The following is a 16,291-nucleotide window of genomic DNA, read 5'->3' as shown; positions in this document are numbered from 1 at the left end:
CTTCAAAAAAAATTTAGATTAATGTTGTCAGCTGAAGAGACTCTCTTACTAGCTTCTATATTTCATATACAGAAGTTTATAAGTAATGAAAATCACAGATTTCTATTTTTTTCTTCTGTAACATTGGGATGTATCCATGTGCATGGATCTAGCTTTTCACAGTCCATCAGTAAGAAAAAAAGAAAAAAAGTATTCATTTATAGAACAAACTGATAATGTAGATTTTGGAGTGCCTGTAGAGTCTGTAGCAAATGACAATGTGAATAATGGGGGTGAGAGAGGAAGAACAGTAAACTTTCACATGCATTCACTGTACCCTTTAGTGGTACGACATTTGAAAGAAGTAGAGATGTGTTAGGGTTACCAGAGTTTTGCTTCATCCATTTCTGTCAAGCTGCATGATTTTTCAAAAGTTCCTATGAAAATTTTTTCAATAATTGAAAACATTGCTCTTATAGTAACCCTTTGATAATGCAAGTAGGAAGGGGGAAAATATGCAGAAGGAAATCCTATCTGATTTCATAAAAGCAGAGCTGTAAAATGCCATGAGAGAGAAAATGCTGTGATCTCACATAGGTATTCCCTTTTTACTTCAGTACAGACAGCAAAGCAAGTTGCTTTCTTGCATTCTTCTTACCTCAGGTAGAGTGTGGTGCATCTTTCTTGCTGTGTGAGAGGAAAAGTGCATTCCAGTGCCAGAACAGGCAGAATCTGTCCCCCAGGTGCTGCCACTAAGTTTAGCCGTTTGCAGGAGCAGGCTGTCAATGCCACTTCCACACAGCAGCAGCCTGGCTGGTGCTTACTGCGGAGTGTAACTGAATGGTTTTTAACAAATTTGGTGAGGATGTTTGAAACATCTTCGCTTCATAATTATAAGCAAGTGCCTCAAAGTTCCTTACTTGTTTAGAAAATGAAAACCCTATGCAGATGAATAGCATCTTAGCTTGTGAATTCTCACTCTATTGAAAATTTAATTCCTGTGCTATACATCTGGACTACAGTTATACTAATATAGCGATAAGACCTGACAAAAGGGTTTATTTGTTTTTCAGTGGAAGCAGAAAGTTTGAGCTTATCATTTAGTCATTAATAATGTATAAAATATTGTTTTCATTTTGTTAATGTTATGATCATGGCAGATGTCAGGCATATTACTACTTTACCTTGTAAATCAAATCTATTTGTTAAATATGGTGCAGTTTTTCTTCTTACATGGATATTCAGAGAAGGGTAATACATATCTGCATATTCCGCTAATAATGTCCACAAATTTCTACAAAATACTAGGCTACTGTAATTGTTGTTGTGAAAGTCTGTACAGAAGGTTTTCTTTTCTTTAGTTGCTAATATTGAAATTGAAAGTGAAATTAAGCTCCCCAGTTAAAATACCACAGTATATGTACATTTGGGGTAAATGAGGTATGTGCAAGTTCTTGCATGTGAGGTAGGCTATTTTATCACAGACCGTGGGAATTTAAGGTGAAATTCAGCTGCCTAGCTGTAAGTGTCTGGTAATACTTTTGGCAGTGTGGTTATGCTGGATGGTCTCTTGCTTCTCATGTAGGATACAATTATCCTAATATGTGTTGGACTGTATCTGCAAGACTCGAATGGTCCCGGGTTTATCCTATGCTCAGGCAACTTCATCTCAACCCTGGTCAGTACATGCAGTACCGTCCAGGTGTTTCTTGAGCTTGCTCTAAAGTAGACCTGAAAGTATGGTGAGCTGAGCAGACAAACCTGCACTGACAACTTTTAATAGGTCTGCAGTGCTAAAAGCAAGAGCTTAGAAACCTATCTCGTATGTGCACAGCTGTAGTGAAATATTTAACCTCTCAAATGAACACCACCCTGCTCGGCTACTCATTTATTTGTTGAAATCTGAAGTGAGATGGCCAAGATATTTTGTTTGCTTGTTTGCTTGTTTGCTTGTTTTTTACAGATCTATCAACAGCAAATATCAGGCAAATTAAAAATCGCACATTTCTGGTCAAATGTTAAGACTCCTCGCACCACCACCTCCTCCTGCCACCCCCACCCAAAAAAAAAAAAAAAAGAAAGAAAAATCTCATTATTTCGGGGGGGAGGGGGGGGTGAGTTGAATCAGTTTAGTCTTAAAGAGCAAAATAGAGTTGGAAATGACACCCACACGAGAAAAAAAAAATCTATCAAAAGAAAATCCTGTGTTAATAACATTTTGAAATATATGTGAATATTGGATCAGCTGGACAGTGAGTAAATATGAAGGCAGTATATATTTTCAGAGACAGAAGAGGAAAGATATTTAGCATCTTGATCTTGCCTGGGTAGTTGCAAAGTTCTCAGAGCATTCCAACCCCCCCCCCAAAAAAAAAAAAAAATAACAGTAGCCCGGATCCTGCAGAAAGCTTCTTTGTATCTTGATGTTTTGTAAAAGGAGTGACTTGGTATTACCTGTCCAGCCATCAAACATCTTGATTTAAATATGCTTTCTTATTGTTGGGGCACTTATATTAGAGGGCTCCCAGGGGAGAGTTTTGTTTTGTTTTGTTTTGAGCATCACTGTACAATCAGATAAAACAGCATTTCTGTGACTGAGTTTTGAAGAATTGTGGCTGGTGAGAACAGCTGTTAGAACCATATATTGAATTCTTTCTACATTGCTGTATGGAATATCCTGGATATATAGAAAAATACATGTGAATAAAGCAACAGGCATATCTTTTCCAAAGTAAATAGCAATCTTTCCAAAGAGCAGTAGAAATTGGGGCAACAGCTTAACCATTTTAACACCACTATTTTGCTCTCTAAAACATGAATGGTAATTTTGAATTTTTGTGTATTTTTTGTGGATTTTACCCAGCCCTATGTTTTAGTAACTAAAGATTCAGTTGTGTTGTATGTGAGAGCTAACCTAGAAAGTGACTTAAATTGACTTCCAGTCTTGTTTTCAATCTGTTGAAACTGTGTTCTTGAGAGAAGCCATGGTGATACAGTTTGTCCTTTAACTCCCAGGCTCTGTGATGAGCATACTGCTGTCTGGCTGTATGCTGAACAGCACACAGCTGAGCTGAACAGCATGGCTTCCACAAAGGTTGGTCCTGAATGATATGAATGTAAGAAACCCTTAAGAGCTTCAAATTAAGCTTTATCCCTACCTTATCCTTTTTTTTTCTTTCTTTTTTCCACTTTTACAGGAAAAAAAAAATCTATTGCTTTAATAAGTGCATGTTCCTGCCTGTATCAACTTAATATCAGTCATACATGTTCTTACAACTGACTGCTTTATGATTTCAGCTGTGAGCCTTGACAGATCCCCAGGACATGTCATTAGCTGTTCAGGAATTACAGCATACATGAGTGAGTGTGGAGGCAGCTTGCTTTGTTGCCCTACATAAAGTTCAGATCAACTAGAATCTACATCCACTAGTATTAATTGTCCAGAACCATAACGCTGTTCATCCTGATTTAGGCCCTCCCTCCTCATGTGACTTTTCAGAGCTACTGCGTCTTGGCTGTTTTTTTTTCTTGTCATCTCGTCCAGTTGAGAAGGAACAAGGGATGGGAGACAAGGGTGTCTTACCCATCCCAGCTTCTGAACATGCACCAGAGGAAGAAATAGGTTAGGGAGAGTTTAAAGTTGCTGTAATATCTGGATCAAAATAAAATAAAAAGATATGTAAGAGTATATGCATTTATAAATATGTTGTTGGTTAATATTCCACACAAAAAGTGAACCTTTAAAAGACTAAAATACTATATCTTTAAAAAATAACTTGAAAAAAAAAAAGTGATTATGACACTATCTGGAGTCATGAGCCCCTAGGAATGGGGTTGGTGACAGGCATGGGATTGTAACCACTGATGTGCTGTAGTCTAGGCCTGGCACTTAGGTTTTCTTTTAAAATTTATGATCATTTTTAGAATGTTAACATTTATGATCTTTTTAAAATTTTAATTTTATGATCATTTTTAGAATATTAACATTTATGATCATTTTTAGAATTTTAGTTTTATGAAAACATTAGTTTCATTATTTATATCTAAATCATTATTTATATCTAAAAATGAGAAAATAAACTATATCATGTTTCATAATTACCAAAATCAAATTGTTGGTAGGTGTTTTTACACTCATTTTATTAAAATGGTTTCCATTATTTTCTTTTCAGTGGAGGGGATGGTACATAACAGTTACTAAAGGTTTATTTTGAGAATTTCTCAATGTCATGCTACAGCAAATTGGAAACAAAACTGCTCAATAAGCATTTGCCTCCTGTAATTGTTTTTTGCATGACTCACTGATTTTTATTTTTTATTTTTCATCTCTTAAGTAAGGTGTTGCAGAGACTTTTGCTCTTTTGAAGCTTGTCTCTTATGACAAGCCTGTCCAAGGGGCTTTATAAGACTGCTGTAATGACCTCTAAATAGGCTGACAGTTTTATAGCTGTCCCCAAGAGGGAAGCTTCCTTTCAAAAGCAGCTGAATATCAAGAAAAAAGCAACAGCTCCAAGCTGACTTTTCACAAAGCCAGAAAGACTAAACGGCTTTTTGGATTAATAACAGGTTTATGGCATCCTTCTTTGCCAGGCTGTCTGTCAGTGCATGACTTTCTATTATAGGTGCTGTCAGGCACTCAGACAGAAAAGTGTAGTTTAAAAATCTTGGAGCTTAAGCTCCAAGTTGATGTGGAGACATATAAAGCCCTCTGTATACACATGGGCAAGAGCCTTGAGCTCAGTGCTTGTGTTTGAGCCCACCTGATGACATTGAGGGTTTACAAAAACAGCCTCTGTGAGGTTCTAGGCAAAGTGGTCTCCACACTGGCCCTCAGTCTCCTGTGAAAAACCCGTAGTTTTAAGACTCCAGCACACACATGGACGGGCTTTCAGCAGTCTGCACAGCACTCATTGGTCTATTCTCAGAGAAGACAGTGTGAGATGAAGTTCTTAATGCCAGTGCATGCAGACAAAGGATTTTCCCTTTTGTTTGATTGGGCTCCCCTCATTCATTAGACATGATATTAGCTGTTCAAAATAGATTTTGCTAAGGCTTGTGTAATCAGCAGCAAAGTTTGCAGGCTGTCTTCATGTTCCCAATGGATGTGGAAGACATATGTTATGCCCATATGTATTTCCTAAGTACTTCCCACATCAGATGTTGGTTTTTGTTTTGTTTTGTTTTGTTTTTTTAAAAAAAAGATTGTAGCTTTGTCATTGTGAAAGCAGTGAAGCAGTTTGTAAATTTTACATTTTCTCAGTAGAGATTCATACAGAACAAATGCTTTTGTTAAGGAACTGAACAGCACAGCCTATCCTTGGTATAAAGCACTTATGAAATGAAATCGGTACTTCTGAGCTTCAGACAACCACTCATAACAGTCAAGCTTTCTAAGTAGCAGCCACTATATATATTCTCTGCAAGACTTTCATGCAGTAGTTTTCGTGGTGTCTATCTACTGAAATTAGAGCTTTTGCTTTTTGAGAGGCCATTTCAAATTAATCATTCCTCTGGGCTTTTCAGGTATCTGATCCTATACACCGGTAAAATTTCATCACTGCTATACTATGATTATAATTACAGTGCTTTGTGTCAAAATGCAGTTAGATGGAACTAGCATGTTAAGTGTCTCTTTTCCCCATTTTCGCTCATCTTAATCTTTCCATTAGGACCCCATTTCAGCATCGATGGTCTTTTCCCAAACTGCCTCATCTCCTTGGGGCCACATTCTCGATATTCTGCTTGTATCCTTGCCACCTCTGTCTCATTCTGTGCCTGCCTAAAGAAAAGGTGAATACATGTGACAATCCAATTGCAACACCATACACATATGCTTCTGCTACCTTGGTAGCACAAAGCATGACCATGGATCCCTTTCACCCCTTCCAGAGTCTGACATCAGTTGTCACTTCTGTGATCCACTTTGTAGTGTTTTAAGGTAGTGGCTACTACTAATGTCCAGAATCATAATATCAATTTTCTAACAAAAATTCAAAACTATTCAGAGAGAGTAACAAGCATTAAATGTGAGAGAGAAACAAGCATTAAATGTGGTTGAATACAAGTTGTTTTGAGGAAGCTGGTTTTGTTGTCTGCATGCTAGACTGTCTTGTTGCTGGTTTGTTTTAATAGAAAGGGTGTTCCTTTTTTCTTCTGTGAAATGAATTGCCAGAACTGCTTTTCTTCATTAGGGAAATACTTTTAATTGCTAGCTCATTTCCTTCCTCTAAATTCCCCAAGCTATATTTTATTATCTTTGTTCTTTCCCTGAAAAAATGGTCTATTTTTAATATGTAATTGCCTCTTTTCTCTTTCCAGGGTTTCCATTTTACTTTACAAATGCAGCTTTTAGAAAACATAATTGTCTGATTAATTTCATAAGCTATTTATCCATAAATGCTTATATTATATTCAGAGTTAAAGATGACTTTCTGAACATAGTATTTCGTGATGAATTTCCTCAGTACTAATTTTTGGAGCAAATACCAGAAGCACTTTTATTTCATTAAAAATTATACCTAGTCTGTGATTTTTAGCAAAATTTAGTTAATAATGAATTTTGTTAAAAATTAAATACTAGTTCTTTGTTTTACAGTGATAAAATTAAGTGTCTATAAATATAACTCCATATCCCTGATGGCTTCAGAATTTCTTCATTGTGTGTTGACTGAATGGAAATCTGACAATACAATTTCAATAAACTCAACAAATACTGAACTTCACGAATTTAAAGAAACCTTGATCTTCAGTTGTGCTGAGCTTTTATGAATAGTGTATGCATGCAGCACGCATGAGAAAAATCAGTTGTAGTGGGGAAAATATGGAAATATACTCAAGGTGTCATCAGACAATATCTCTTTTGAAAAATGTAAGAAATTAATTTTCTTTACAGTCTACAGTAAGATAGCCTCAAGTAAAAATAAATAAATAAATTTCCCTAAAGGGAAGAGTTATGAGAAAATTTCTAATAAATATTCCCGTTAAACTCTGAAAGGCTGACAAGAGTAATCCCCATAGTTGGTGCAAAGTCTTTAGAAAAATCCATTGCTTTAAAAGCTGTATTTGTCAATAGGATACAGGTGATTCTTACTTTATATATATCCAGTACTTGGGCTAGACTGTGCTTCTAGAGAAGCAATGCAAAATAATTCTCATTTCCCAAAAATACCCAGAAAACAACAACAACAACAACAACAAAAACCACTTGTGTTCAACAGTCAGCTCCTTAGATATTTTTTCTGCTGTTTATTAAAGTAGTTATGGGCATGTTTTCTGTTTTCTCTGCCTTTTCTTTCCTCTGGTAACATGTTTCTACTTCATTACAAGATGAAGTAATTTTATTTTTTTTAATTAAATTTTAATTCTCTTCTATATAATTCTACCTATCTGTAGAACTCTCCATCTGTGTGTAATATAGCCATAAAATTATTTTCTTAATAATTTATTTCCTTAGATGTAAATCCAACATTATTTCTAAAACATTTTTCTTTCTTATACATATAATATATGCAGTTGAAGAAATATATTATGAAGCAGGTACAATCAACCAAACCCCTTAAACAAGTCTGGTGGAATGAAAACTCAAAGGTGTCTATTAATTCTAATAAAGCATTACTCTATCATTGGGAAACTAATGGAAGAATCCAATGATTTCATTTCTGTAGTAATGCATGTTCAAAACTACGAAGGCAATAATTTGGAATACAGTCATGGTTCCTCACTGTATTAAGACCTCCTGAGCTGCTCAGGCCAACATTATTATTTAGCTGCATGTTCCTTTTTCTAATTATATAGTAAATTTGCAGATAGTAGAAAAAATAGGATGCAATAGATATACATTTAATGGTTCATTCATAAAATACATCTGCATGAAGGTATGAATCTTTTCCAAAGAGCAAGATTTTTTTTTCTTTTTATCATCCAAGTAGAAGTGAATTTGCTTAATTCCAGAATTATTCAAGGTTATTTTACTTGAATTAAAACAGTAAATGAAACATTTTCTTTAATGCCAAATTTAGTAGCTATTTATATATGAGTAATTCCTCATACACGGAGAAAGATTATTGAGCTGAGGGCTATAATTTAAGTATTTGACTTGCAAGATGAAGAGTTTGCTTTAAGCATGGATCAAAATACCATTTAAAGCAGTCTTACAGAGCAATCAGCTAGGCTCAGGGTTAGATCTATCTGTTTGTGGAGGGAGTGGCTTAGCTACTAGTAATTAACTGGAATAACTTGCTTTTATTAGTTATGAAAAACTGGAGATGAAAAAAAAATTCTGTTCACAGCTTAAACATTGCATGTTTACCTGAAACAAGCTGTTTGGGTAATTATTTCTTTGTCTCTTGGGGTTCTTTCCTTGAGACTTTGCAATGCTTCAAATGTAACTTTTATTTTCTATGGAAACACTGTCAGAATGATAAGTTAGACTGGGAAAATATGTTGTCAAAACCTTTTCATTTACTGTACCTCCTTTGTATACATGACAGTAGTAACGGCTTCTGTTGACTATCAAAGAAGAAAATAATTTGGTAAGGTGGCTGGCTTTTCTGTCATCTTCCTGACAGTATAGTTTTAATTATGTTTATTTGTATGACTAACCAAGGGCTGCTGAGGTTGTCAGAAGTTGCTTCAATAGTGTCACTGAGATTTACTGGGCGAGTACATCTTGGCATATAAAGTACAACAAAAGAAAACCTCAAGCAGAAAACAACCTGATCCTTTCTGCGGCAGTTTAAGTAAAATGCATCAGTAATGTTGTTAATGCAGAATGATTTCCAGCTGAAATGGGGTTTATGGTCAATATATTTAACCTAGAATATGAACCAGTTCATGTAAAACATAAGGAATTGCCAAATATGTCTTCAGCTCAGGACCACAACAGTAGGAATGGGTTGTGTATGTCCTTGGGAGTGGGTTGTGGTGAGGGGGTGTCAGGTCTGCATGGCAGCATGGCCTGGTGTGAAGGGAGTCCTATGCTGCTTCCTGCGTATAGGAGGTGTAGCAGACGGATTTTCCATCATGGAGAGAATTCTAAATTCTAAGTCTTCCTATTCCATTTTCTATTTCGCTGTTTATTTTCTAATTTTATTATAATTTTAAAACACTTTCATTGAGATTTCTGCTATTTTGCTTTTTTGCTTTTTTTTACCAGTGTCTAATTCTCAGTACAGTATTTCTTGTAGCTATTTAGCTGTCAGTGTTGTTGATTTAAATATGTCACAGTTAAAAATTTTGGACAAGTAAAGGAAGACTTTAAAGATGAAATCTGAGGTTCATCTCTAACCTCAGACCAAGTGCCTTTGTTTCCTTTCACAGTCTTAGATGCTATCTGGAAAGGTAGAGACCATCACAGCTATTGGGAATCAGTATGGTCTATGTGATTGTCTCTACCCTTCTATTGATTCCTAAGATATTGGAAATGAATAGCTCAGATAAAACACGTATTTTTCGTCCTAACCTATAATATTTATTTTTCTTCAGCAGTCATAGTTGGCAATAACCAGCATTGAAATAATTTTCTTCACTCATATTAATCATGAAAGAGAATTATTGTCCTGTATGTCTGCTCAAGTATGAAAAATAGCTCTCAGGAAAATCTCATTCTACTTTGACCACTATTATTGTTTCTTTTCTTGCTGGTAAACCACCCTTTTCCCTGTCTGGACAGCTTCTTTTTTTTGGCTTTTTTTTTCATTTTGTTTTTAATAAAAAAGTCTTTTACATTGGCTTTCATTGTAAACTACTTTTCTCCACAGAAGTGTACCCTATAAGGATAAAGAAAAACTGCTATTCCTACCTCCATTCTTGTATAGCTTTCTTCACCTTGTCATTAGTGGTATTTTTTAAAAATTAGATGTTTAGCCTTTCATATAGAGACTACCTCTTAAGTAGTTTGCACAATCTCAGCACAAATTCTGACATTGATAGAAATTTTTGGAAACTCCTATACCTGAATTTTTAAACATGCAATCAGTTTTGAATAATCAGATTTAAAAATTAATTTCTTTATGTGCTAAATAGCGGCTAGTGATTTATATGATTTATAGTGTAAACAGATTGCAGTGGAATGTACAGAGTATTTTGAGTGTTGGTATCTCAGCTTTGTCATCCAAAATAAACAGACATTGCCAAGACTCTCACTGTTATCTGAACCATGAACACAATTACTGAACTAGATATCTACAAGCTGCAGAATTTGATGGACCGCTAGCACAGTCTCACACAACACATGTAGGATTCATGTATTTTTACCTCTGAATTTGCTGTGATGTGGGCATGACAGCAACTACTGTCACTTTAAAGAATGCAAGAACTAGGAAGATTTTTTTCTACAAATATGTATGTCCTGATCTCTCTCTGAATATCAAATGTACCATAAAATGGTGTTTTGGAGATTTAAAATGAAGTACACTCATAAGACTATAGCTATTGGGAATTTTATGGATGTTTTCTTATAGGATATTCTAATAAATTATGTTTAGAAATGTTAAAAAATACAATTATTTTTTAAAATCTTGGCTCTGAGTACTGCTTCTCACTTTGCTATGGCATGGCAGTTGTTACGTGAACTTACTGTTCATCTTGCCTTGAAAGCCATCACACATTTTGCCATAGATTTCACTGATGTGGTTAGAGGCACTGTATGGTTAGGATTTGAGGATAGAGAAAAATTATGATTATAATATAAGATGATTGCACGAGGTAACTATTTGCTTTGCTGAATGCTTGTGGTTGGAGGCAGAGCTGTCTTCTGCAACACATTTGCAATTTGTATTTTTGTTGACTGTTGACTTGCAATTTTGCCTTTGCTGCTGCTCCCAGGAACAACAGAACTCAGTATTTCAAGCATGAATTTTATATAAAACTAAGATTCACCTTCCATTCTAATCTGTATTTTGCTATGTTTTTCCCCCATGTCAGGAGGATACAGATCATAATTATTATACTTCAAGGACATATGGCCCATATGATTCTACTAGCCGGGATTTGTGGGTCAATATAGACCAAATGGAGAAAGACAAAGTAAAGATTCATGGGATCCTCTCCAATACCCATCGGCAAGCAGCAGTAAGTTGTTATGCTTTTTCTTCTTTGACTGACACGAATGTTTTTATTATTATTATTATTTTTTAGTAAGTACTGTTGGCTCACCAGTGAGTGATATAACAGTACTTACTAAATATTTTGTCTGCTGTTCACAGAGCTGCATCTTTGAATTTTAGTTAAGCTATGAAATTCAAATGATTCCACATTGCATTTTTTGTACCAGAAATAACAGTCCTTCAGAGATATCTTTACAGATATTTTTAAAATGTATTTCTGTTTTTAATGTTAGATCTCAAACTATCAACCAGTAAACTACTTGCATTGTTGAAGTAAGAAGAAATTTTGTCAATGACATCAGTAACAATGGAACGGGATTGAGGATTAAGCTGCTGAAGTTTTAAGCCTTCCATGAAGTGTATCTGTATTTCCATTTCCATTTTGTATGAAGTGTCATAGTAACTTTTTCTTTTGGGAGAACGATAAAATCATTATTATATCATATAGCAACAGAAGTGATAGATGTGATTGCAGTTTCAGGCTAACAACAAATAAATATTATTAAGAGTGTAAATAGCCATCTTGTTTAACTTATTGTTGCCTGGTAAAACAGGTATGAAAATATGGGATTGCTTACATATATAACTGAATACAATATGATTTACAAGTTATGTTCTCAGATCTGACCTGTGGCTAAAACTGCATACAAAGAAGAGCCAATACTAACACAAAATAAATGTAAAAAATTACAAATCAGAACTGTGGTTTGTGAGATTCTTATTTCACTAATTTAGCTCCAACAAAAACTTGGATTATGCCAGTTTAAAAAATGAAATAATACAAAATAAGATAAAGCTAACATTTTACTTAAAGTTGTACAGTTTGTTGAGTTGTGTGTGTTGAGGGGTTTTTTGTTTGTTTGTTTGTTTGTATTGAGATGAAAAGGTGTTTAACAGCTTTAAAGCTGAGAGAAAATCTAAGTTAAATTGTTAAATTCCTCTTTTCTCTCAGTTTATCTGTTATTTCCCTGCACCAGCCAGGTGACTGGCTCAGAGGAATGTCAGTGGCAGCAAGAAGAGATACCCCAGTATTTATCTCAAAATACATAAAACAAAGTGGGGTGATAAATCTGCTATATTTGACTAACAGAGAGTCCAAACCATAAAATACCTTCCTTATAGCCAAAAAGACTGTAAGGAGCCAATGCAAATACACAGAGCTCAGGCAGTTGTATATCTTTTGGGTAGATTTAATAAAGCAAAGTATTGGCTATTTTCCTAACACAGTTTTTTTCTAATGAGAAAAAATTCCAAGAGTACCTAAAAGTAAGAACCTGTAATGTCTGCCTTGCCTTCTTCACCTGGGATTCTGGTACTCTGTGTTGAGACAGAGAATGGAAACATGCAAAAACTAATAGAGCAGTTAAAATAACTATGCAAGTTGAAAAAAAAAAAAAAAAGTAATTTATTAGCCTTGGAAGTTAAATATTAGTGAAATTCCTTTGAGAAATTTTAACCTGTTGAAGATGGCTCAATCCACTTCCTCTTTCTAAACATTACTGTTTCTAGTTGGGTCTATGAGGTTCTACATTTTAAAATGTCTGTTCCAAGAGGGATATTTTGCTGAAGTTATTGAAACAGAGGTTTAAAATGAAGTAATGTTTCTGTATGGGATCAATGTGGAGCATGGCAGACTCCTGAGCATGAGAGCTTCAACTTGCTCTCCCCAAATGAAGTGGTTTAAGACATTTCCACTTAGTGTTATCTGCCCACTCCGTCTTTCTTGCCAGCTCTAGTAGAGAAGGCAGTGAACCAAATTTAACAGGCTGACATTCATCTCTATTCATAGTTACCAAACTATCTTGGTCTGTGAACTAGATTGGTTGCAGACTTGTCTACATGCTGTTTTAAAGAACCCTTCTTCAGAGATTTATTTCATATCTGTTCTGAAGGCTGAAAGAGTGTCAACTAGTTTTATCCCATAAGGCTTTATATGTTATGTTTTTATAATTAATTTCATGTATGTATCTGAGCATACAATAATAATGTGTTTTACATGACTAAGTTATTTTTAAAAAAGATGCATTCTATCAACTGTTTAGATATTTTACAGGAAAATTTCTCTGTTTTTAGTAACATCTTCATAATCCACTCTCCATTAGATTATCCTTAATTCAGAAAGAATTCAGAAAAAAATCAAAATAGTTATTTTAATGAATTAGAGATTCTAATATTGAATCTAGAAGAAAAATAAGTGTTCTACAGATTTATTGATCTATTCATTTCTTTTTTCTTTTTTTTCAGACATTCAAGGTGATTTTTGGGGGTAGAAAAAAAATACAAAACTGTATAACAGCTGTAGCTTCAAAGGGTCTGAGTACATCATACATTACTAAGTAGCCATGTCTTCCCTTCTCATCCATAAACATAAACTTTACTCTGCAAAAAATATTTTAAAGAGTCACGTTCTTCTGTGACTTGTAGATTAACATGCTGATAATTTTTAAAGATTACTTTCAAATTTGATAGGAGAACAAGGAGTTAAATTACTAAAGATTAAGATTCTTATAAGGTCAGGGAGTCTTTGAAAGCTAAAAATTTTTAATTGAATTTGTGTCTTTCTTCATTCAGAAGTATTTAATCCTATGAGCTTCCACAAACTGCCAAGGCTTGTTGCAGGGAAAGGAAATGAAGAGAGGATCTATGAAGTGATTTGGCCGAGCATATTCAATGTTTGGGGAAAATAATAAACCAATATTAATGGAACAATTAAAATGTATATCTCTATAGGATTTATATCAGTAATAGTGTTTTTTTGTTGTTGTTTGTTTGTTTGTTTCAGAACATTGCCACTGTCCTCTTAACCCTATAGTAAAATTTTAGGTGTGACTTGGATGCTCAGTTTAGATGAGACATATATTTGATTATTTGAACACTGACTGAGATAGAGGAGTAACTCATGCTTGTCATGCTCAATTCTCTTTCCTGTCAGTCCATTCTGTAATTTATACATGGAGAAAATATTTTTCTATAAATAGGTCAAAAATTCCAGGATTCTTTCTGAAAAACAAGACATGCTTTATAGTGGCAAAATTAAAAAGACATTTATTTCTTGTGGTTATTAAAAAAAAATCCTTAAATCCTGCTGGTTCTTTATTACTGCATTAAACTATGTAATTGTCTGTATTAAACATCTATTACGTTGTCAGAATTTAGGCCATCACTTTTTGATAGAAGTCAAAGAGATCAGTATCTGGCTTGAGAGGGCATAAGATTAAGGCTTTATCTATTGCAAACACAATCATTATTCTAGTATCTATATTACAATAATTCAGAGGACTGTGAAAGGCAACTGTGCCTCTTAAAAGCAGCTTAATGGTTATTCAGAAAGCTAATGTTAACAGGAAAAATGCATAACAAAGAGGGAAGGTCTGGTCAGATTTATTTTTTTTAACAGTGTTCTTGGAAATTATGTGAGGTAGAACAAGAATATAATCTAAGTGGAATACATACATAAACATAGCATACACCTTCTCAACAGTGAAAACTAAAACATGAAAAAAATAAGTTCTTTTAACTTAATTCATGAGCTGTCTTTTGCTATGCCAATGTGATTAAAAATGTTTGGTTGTGGATACATATTTACATACATACAGAAGAGGTCATTAGAACCTACTCAGTCCAATTAACACAATGCAAATAGATTTTGCATTCTAATTAAAAGTTGTTTTTTTTTTAAAAAGTGCTAATAAATCCTGTCAAAATTCTGTCTTCCACTTAAGTGGAAAGAAAATCTAATTTAAAGTTCCTGTAAATCTTCAGCTGTTAATATCATGCTAAATAATTCTGTAAACATTTCTAGTGGATGTAAATATAATCCTTCCTGAGAGAAGAAGTAATAATGTATAACCCAGATATAATCCGTAAATAATAATAATAATAATAAATAAATAAAATAGAAATCATGTGTCTTTTTGTGTTTTTTTTTTTTTTTTTTAATAAAGTATCAACTATTGCCCTTTTTTAAGTGGAGACATCAAAGCTTAGGGCCAAAGAATAGTCAACAACAACAAACCATCTTCAAACCAATTTTTACTGTAGTAACTCCTCTTAAATGCCAAATACCAATGAGCTGCATACTCAGTTCCTATTTAGGCTTCAGGCCATTATGCAAATTTTATGTTTTTATGGGATATAACTTTAAAGCAATGAAAATATTTTTCTGGAATTTCAGTGCACCTTTCCGTCATGGCAACTGATTTGTTCAGAGTTGAGACAGATAGCACAACAGGTGATAACAGTGATAACAGTGGGTGGCCACATTAGTCAATGAGCTGTAGAAAAGCAGTGGAATAGATGGGAAAGGAGAGAGCCATAGGCAGAAAGGCAAAATAAATTTTAATTTGAATGATACTTTATGAAGACCTTAGGTGAGGAGATGTCTGTTCTCTAAATCTCCAAATTACTGTTCTCTGGTATGAATTCAGCTGATAGTAACCTGTAGGTTGACAGAGGAAAAATATTTTTTCCTTTTTGTATTTTGCTATAAGTAGTTTAGGTAAAGTTTGCTAGTACTTCTGTTGCTTATTTTTTTATAAATAACTTCAGCTCCTGTTTAGTGTTATAAAGAGGTCTGGGAAGTGGTGTAACTTGGATCTGATGCAAAAATTGCCTTCCAGTTACCTGTTTTCATCAGATAAGCACCCAAGTAACATCAAGAGGTCAGGGAGAGCACCTGAATCTGAAGAGACGTGGCTGAGGAGCAAATCACCCACCACCAAAGCAGCTGAGCAGGGATTCTGTAAATCTGATATATAGATGGCTCTTCTTAACAAAGAGGCTTAAACAACTTTTTTTTGTTGTTGCTTTTTATTTATTTGTTTAGGAAAAAAATCAACAAATCTTTCTTAATTTCATTCTTATATGAGAGTTATAAGTTCTGATTGAGAGATGTGTTTTTTTTTTCTAAAGTCTTCAGTTATGTAGATGAACATAAAAGCCTGAAAGCAGTGATACACAGAATTGTTCCCAGTTAACTGTTGACAATTCCAAATTTAGAATAACAAGGCTCTAGTGAAAAATAAAAAGCAATGATTGAAACAGATATTTGAAGTGGAGAACTCTCCTTTTTTTTTTTTTTTCCCTCTTACCTTTCTGCACAATATTGATTTTATTTTCTGGTGTTGTTCCTTTCAGAGAGTAAATCTGTCCTTCGATTTTCCATTTTATGGCCATTTTCTACGTGAAATTACAGTGGCAACTGGGGG

The 16,291-nt window shown here is 34.3% G+C and overlaps 1 protein-coding gene across 1 annotated transcript in view; it reads left to right on the top strand.

Moving 5' to 3' along the window:
* The window catches only part of PLXDC2 (plexin domain containing 2), a 268,291-nt gene that overhangs the window by 138,405 nt on the left and 113,595 nt on the right, over positions 1–16,291 (top strand). The window contains exons 3-4 of the mRNA XM_080581228.1: positions 10,903–11,049; positions 16,221–16,290. Of these exons, the coding sequence (XP_080437354.1) occupies positions 10,903–11,049; positions 16,221–16,290 (217 nt within the window). The remainder of the gene's footprint in view (positions 1–10,902; positions 11,050–16,220; position 16,291) is intronic.

This window comes from Anser brachyrhynchus, assembly GCF_964034855.1.
Source record: "Anser brachyrhynchus genome assembly, chromosome: 2".
Taxonomy (NCBI): domain Eukaryota; kingdom Metazoa; phylum Chordata; class Aves; order Anseriformes; family Anatidae; genus Anser; species Anser brachyrhynchus.
The sequence above is the reverse complement of the archived record's forward strand: the minus strand, read 5'-3'. Positions and strand labels throughout refer to the sequence as shown.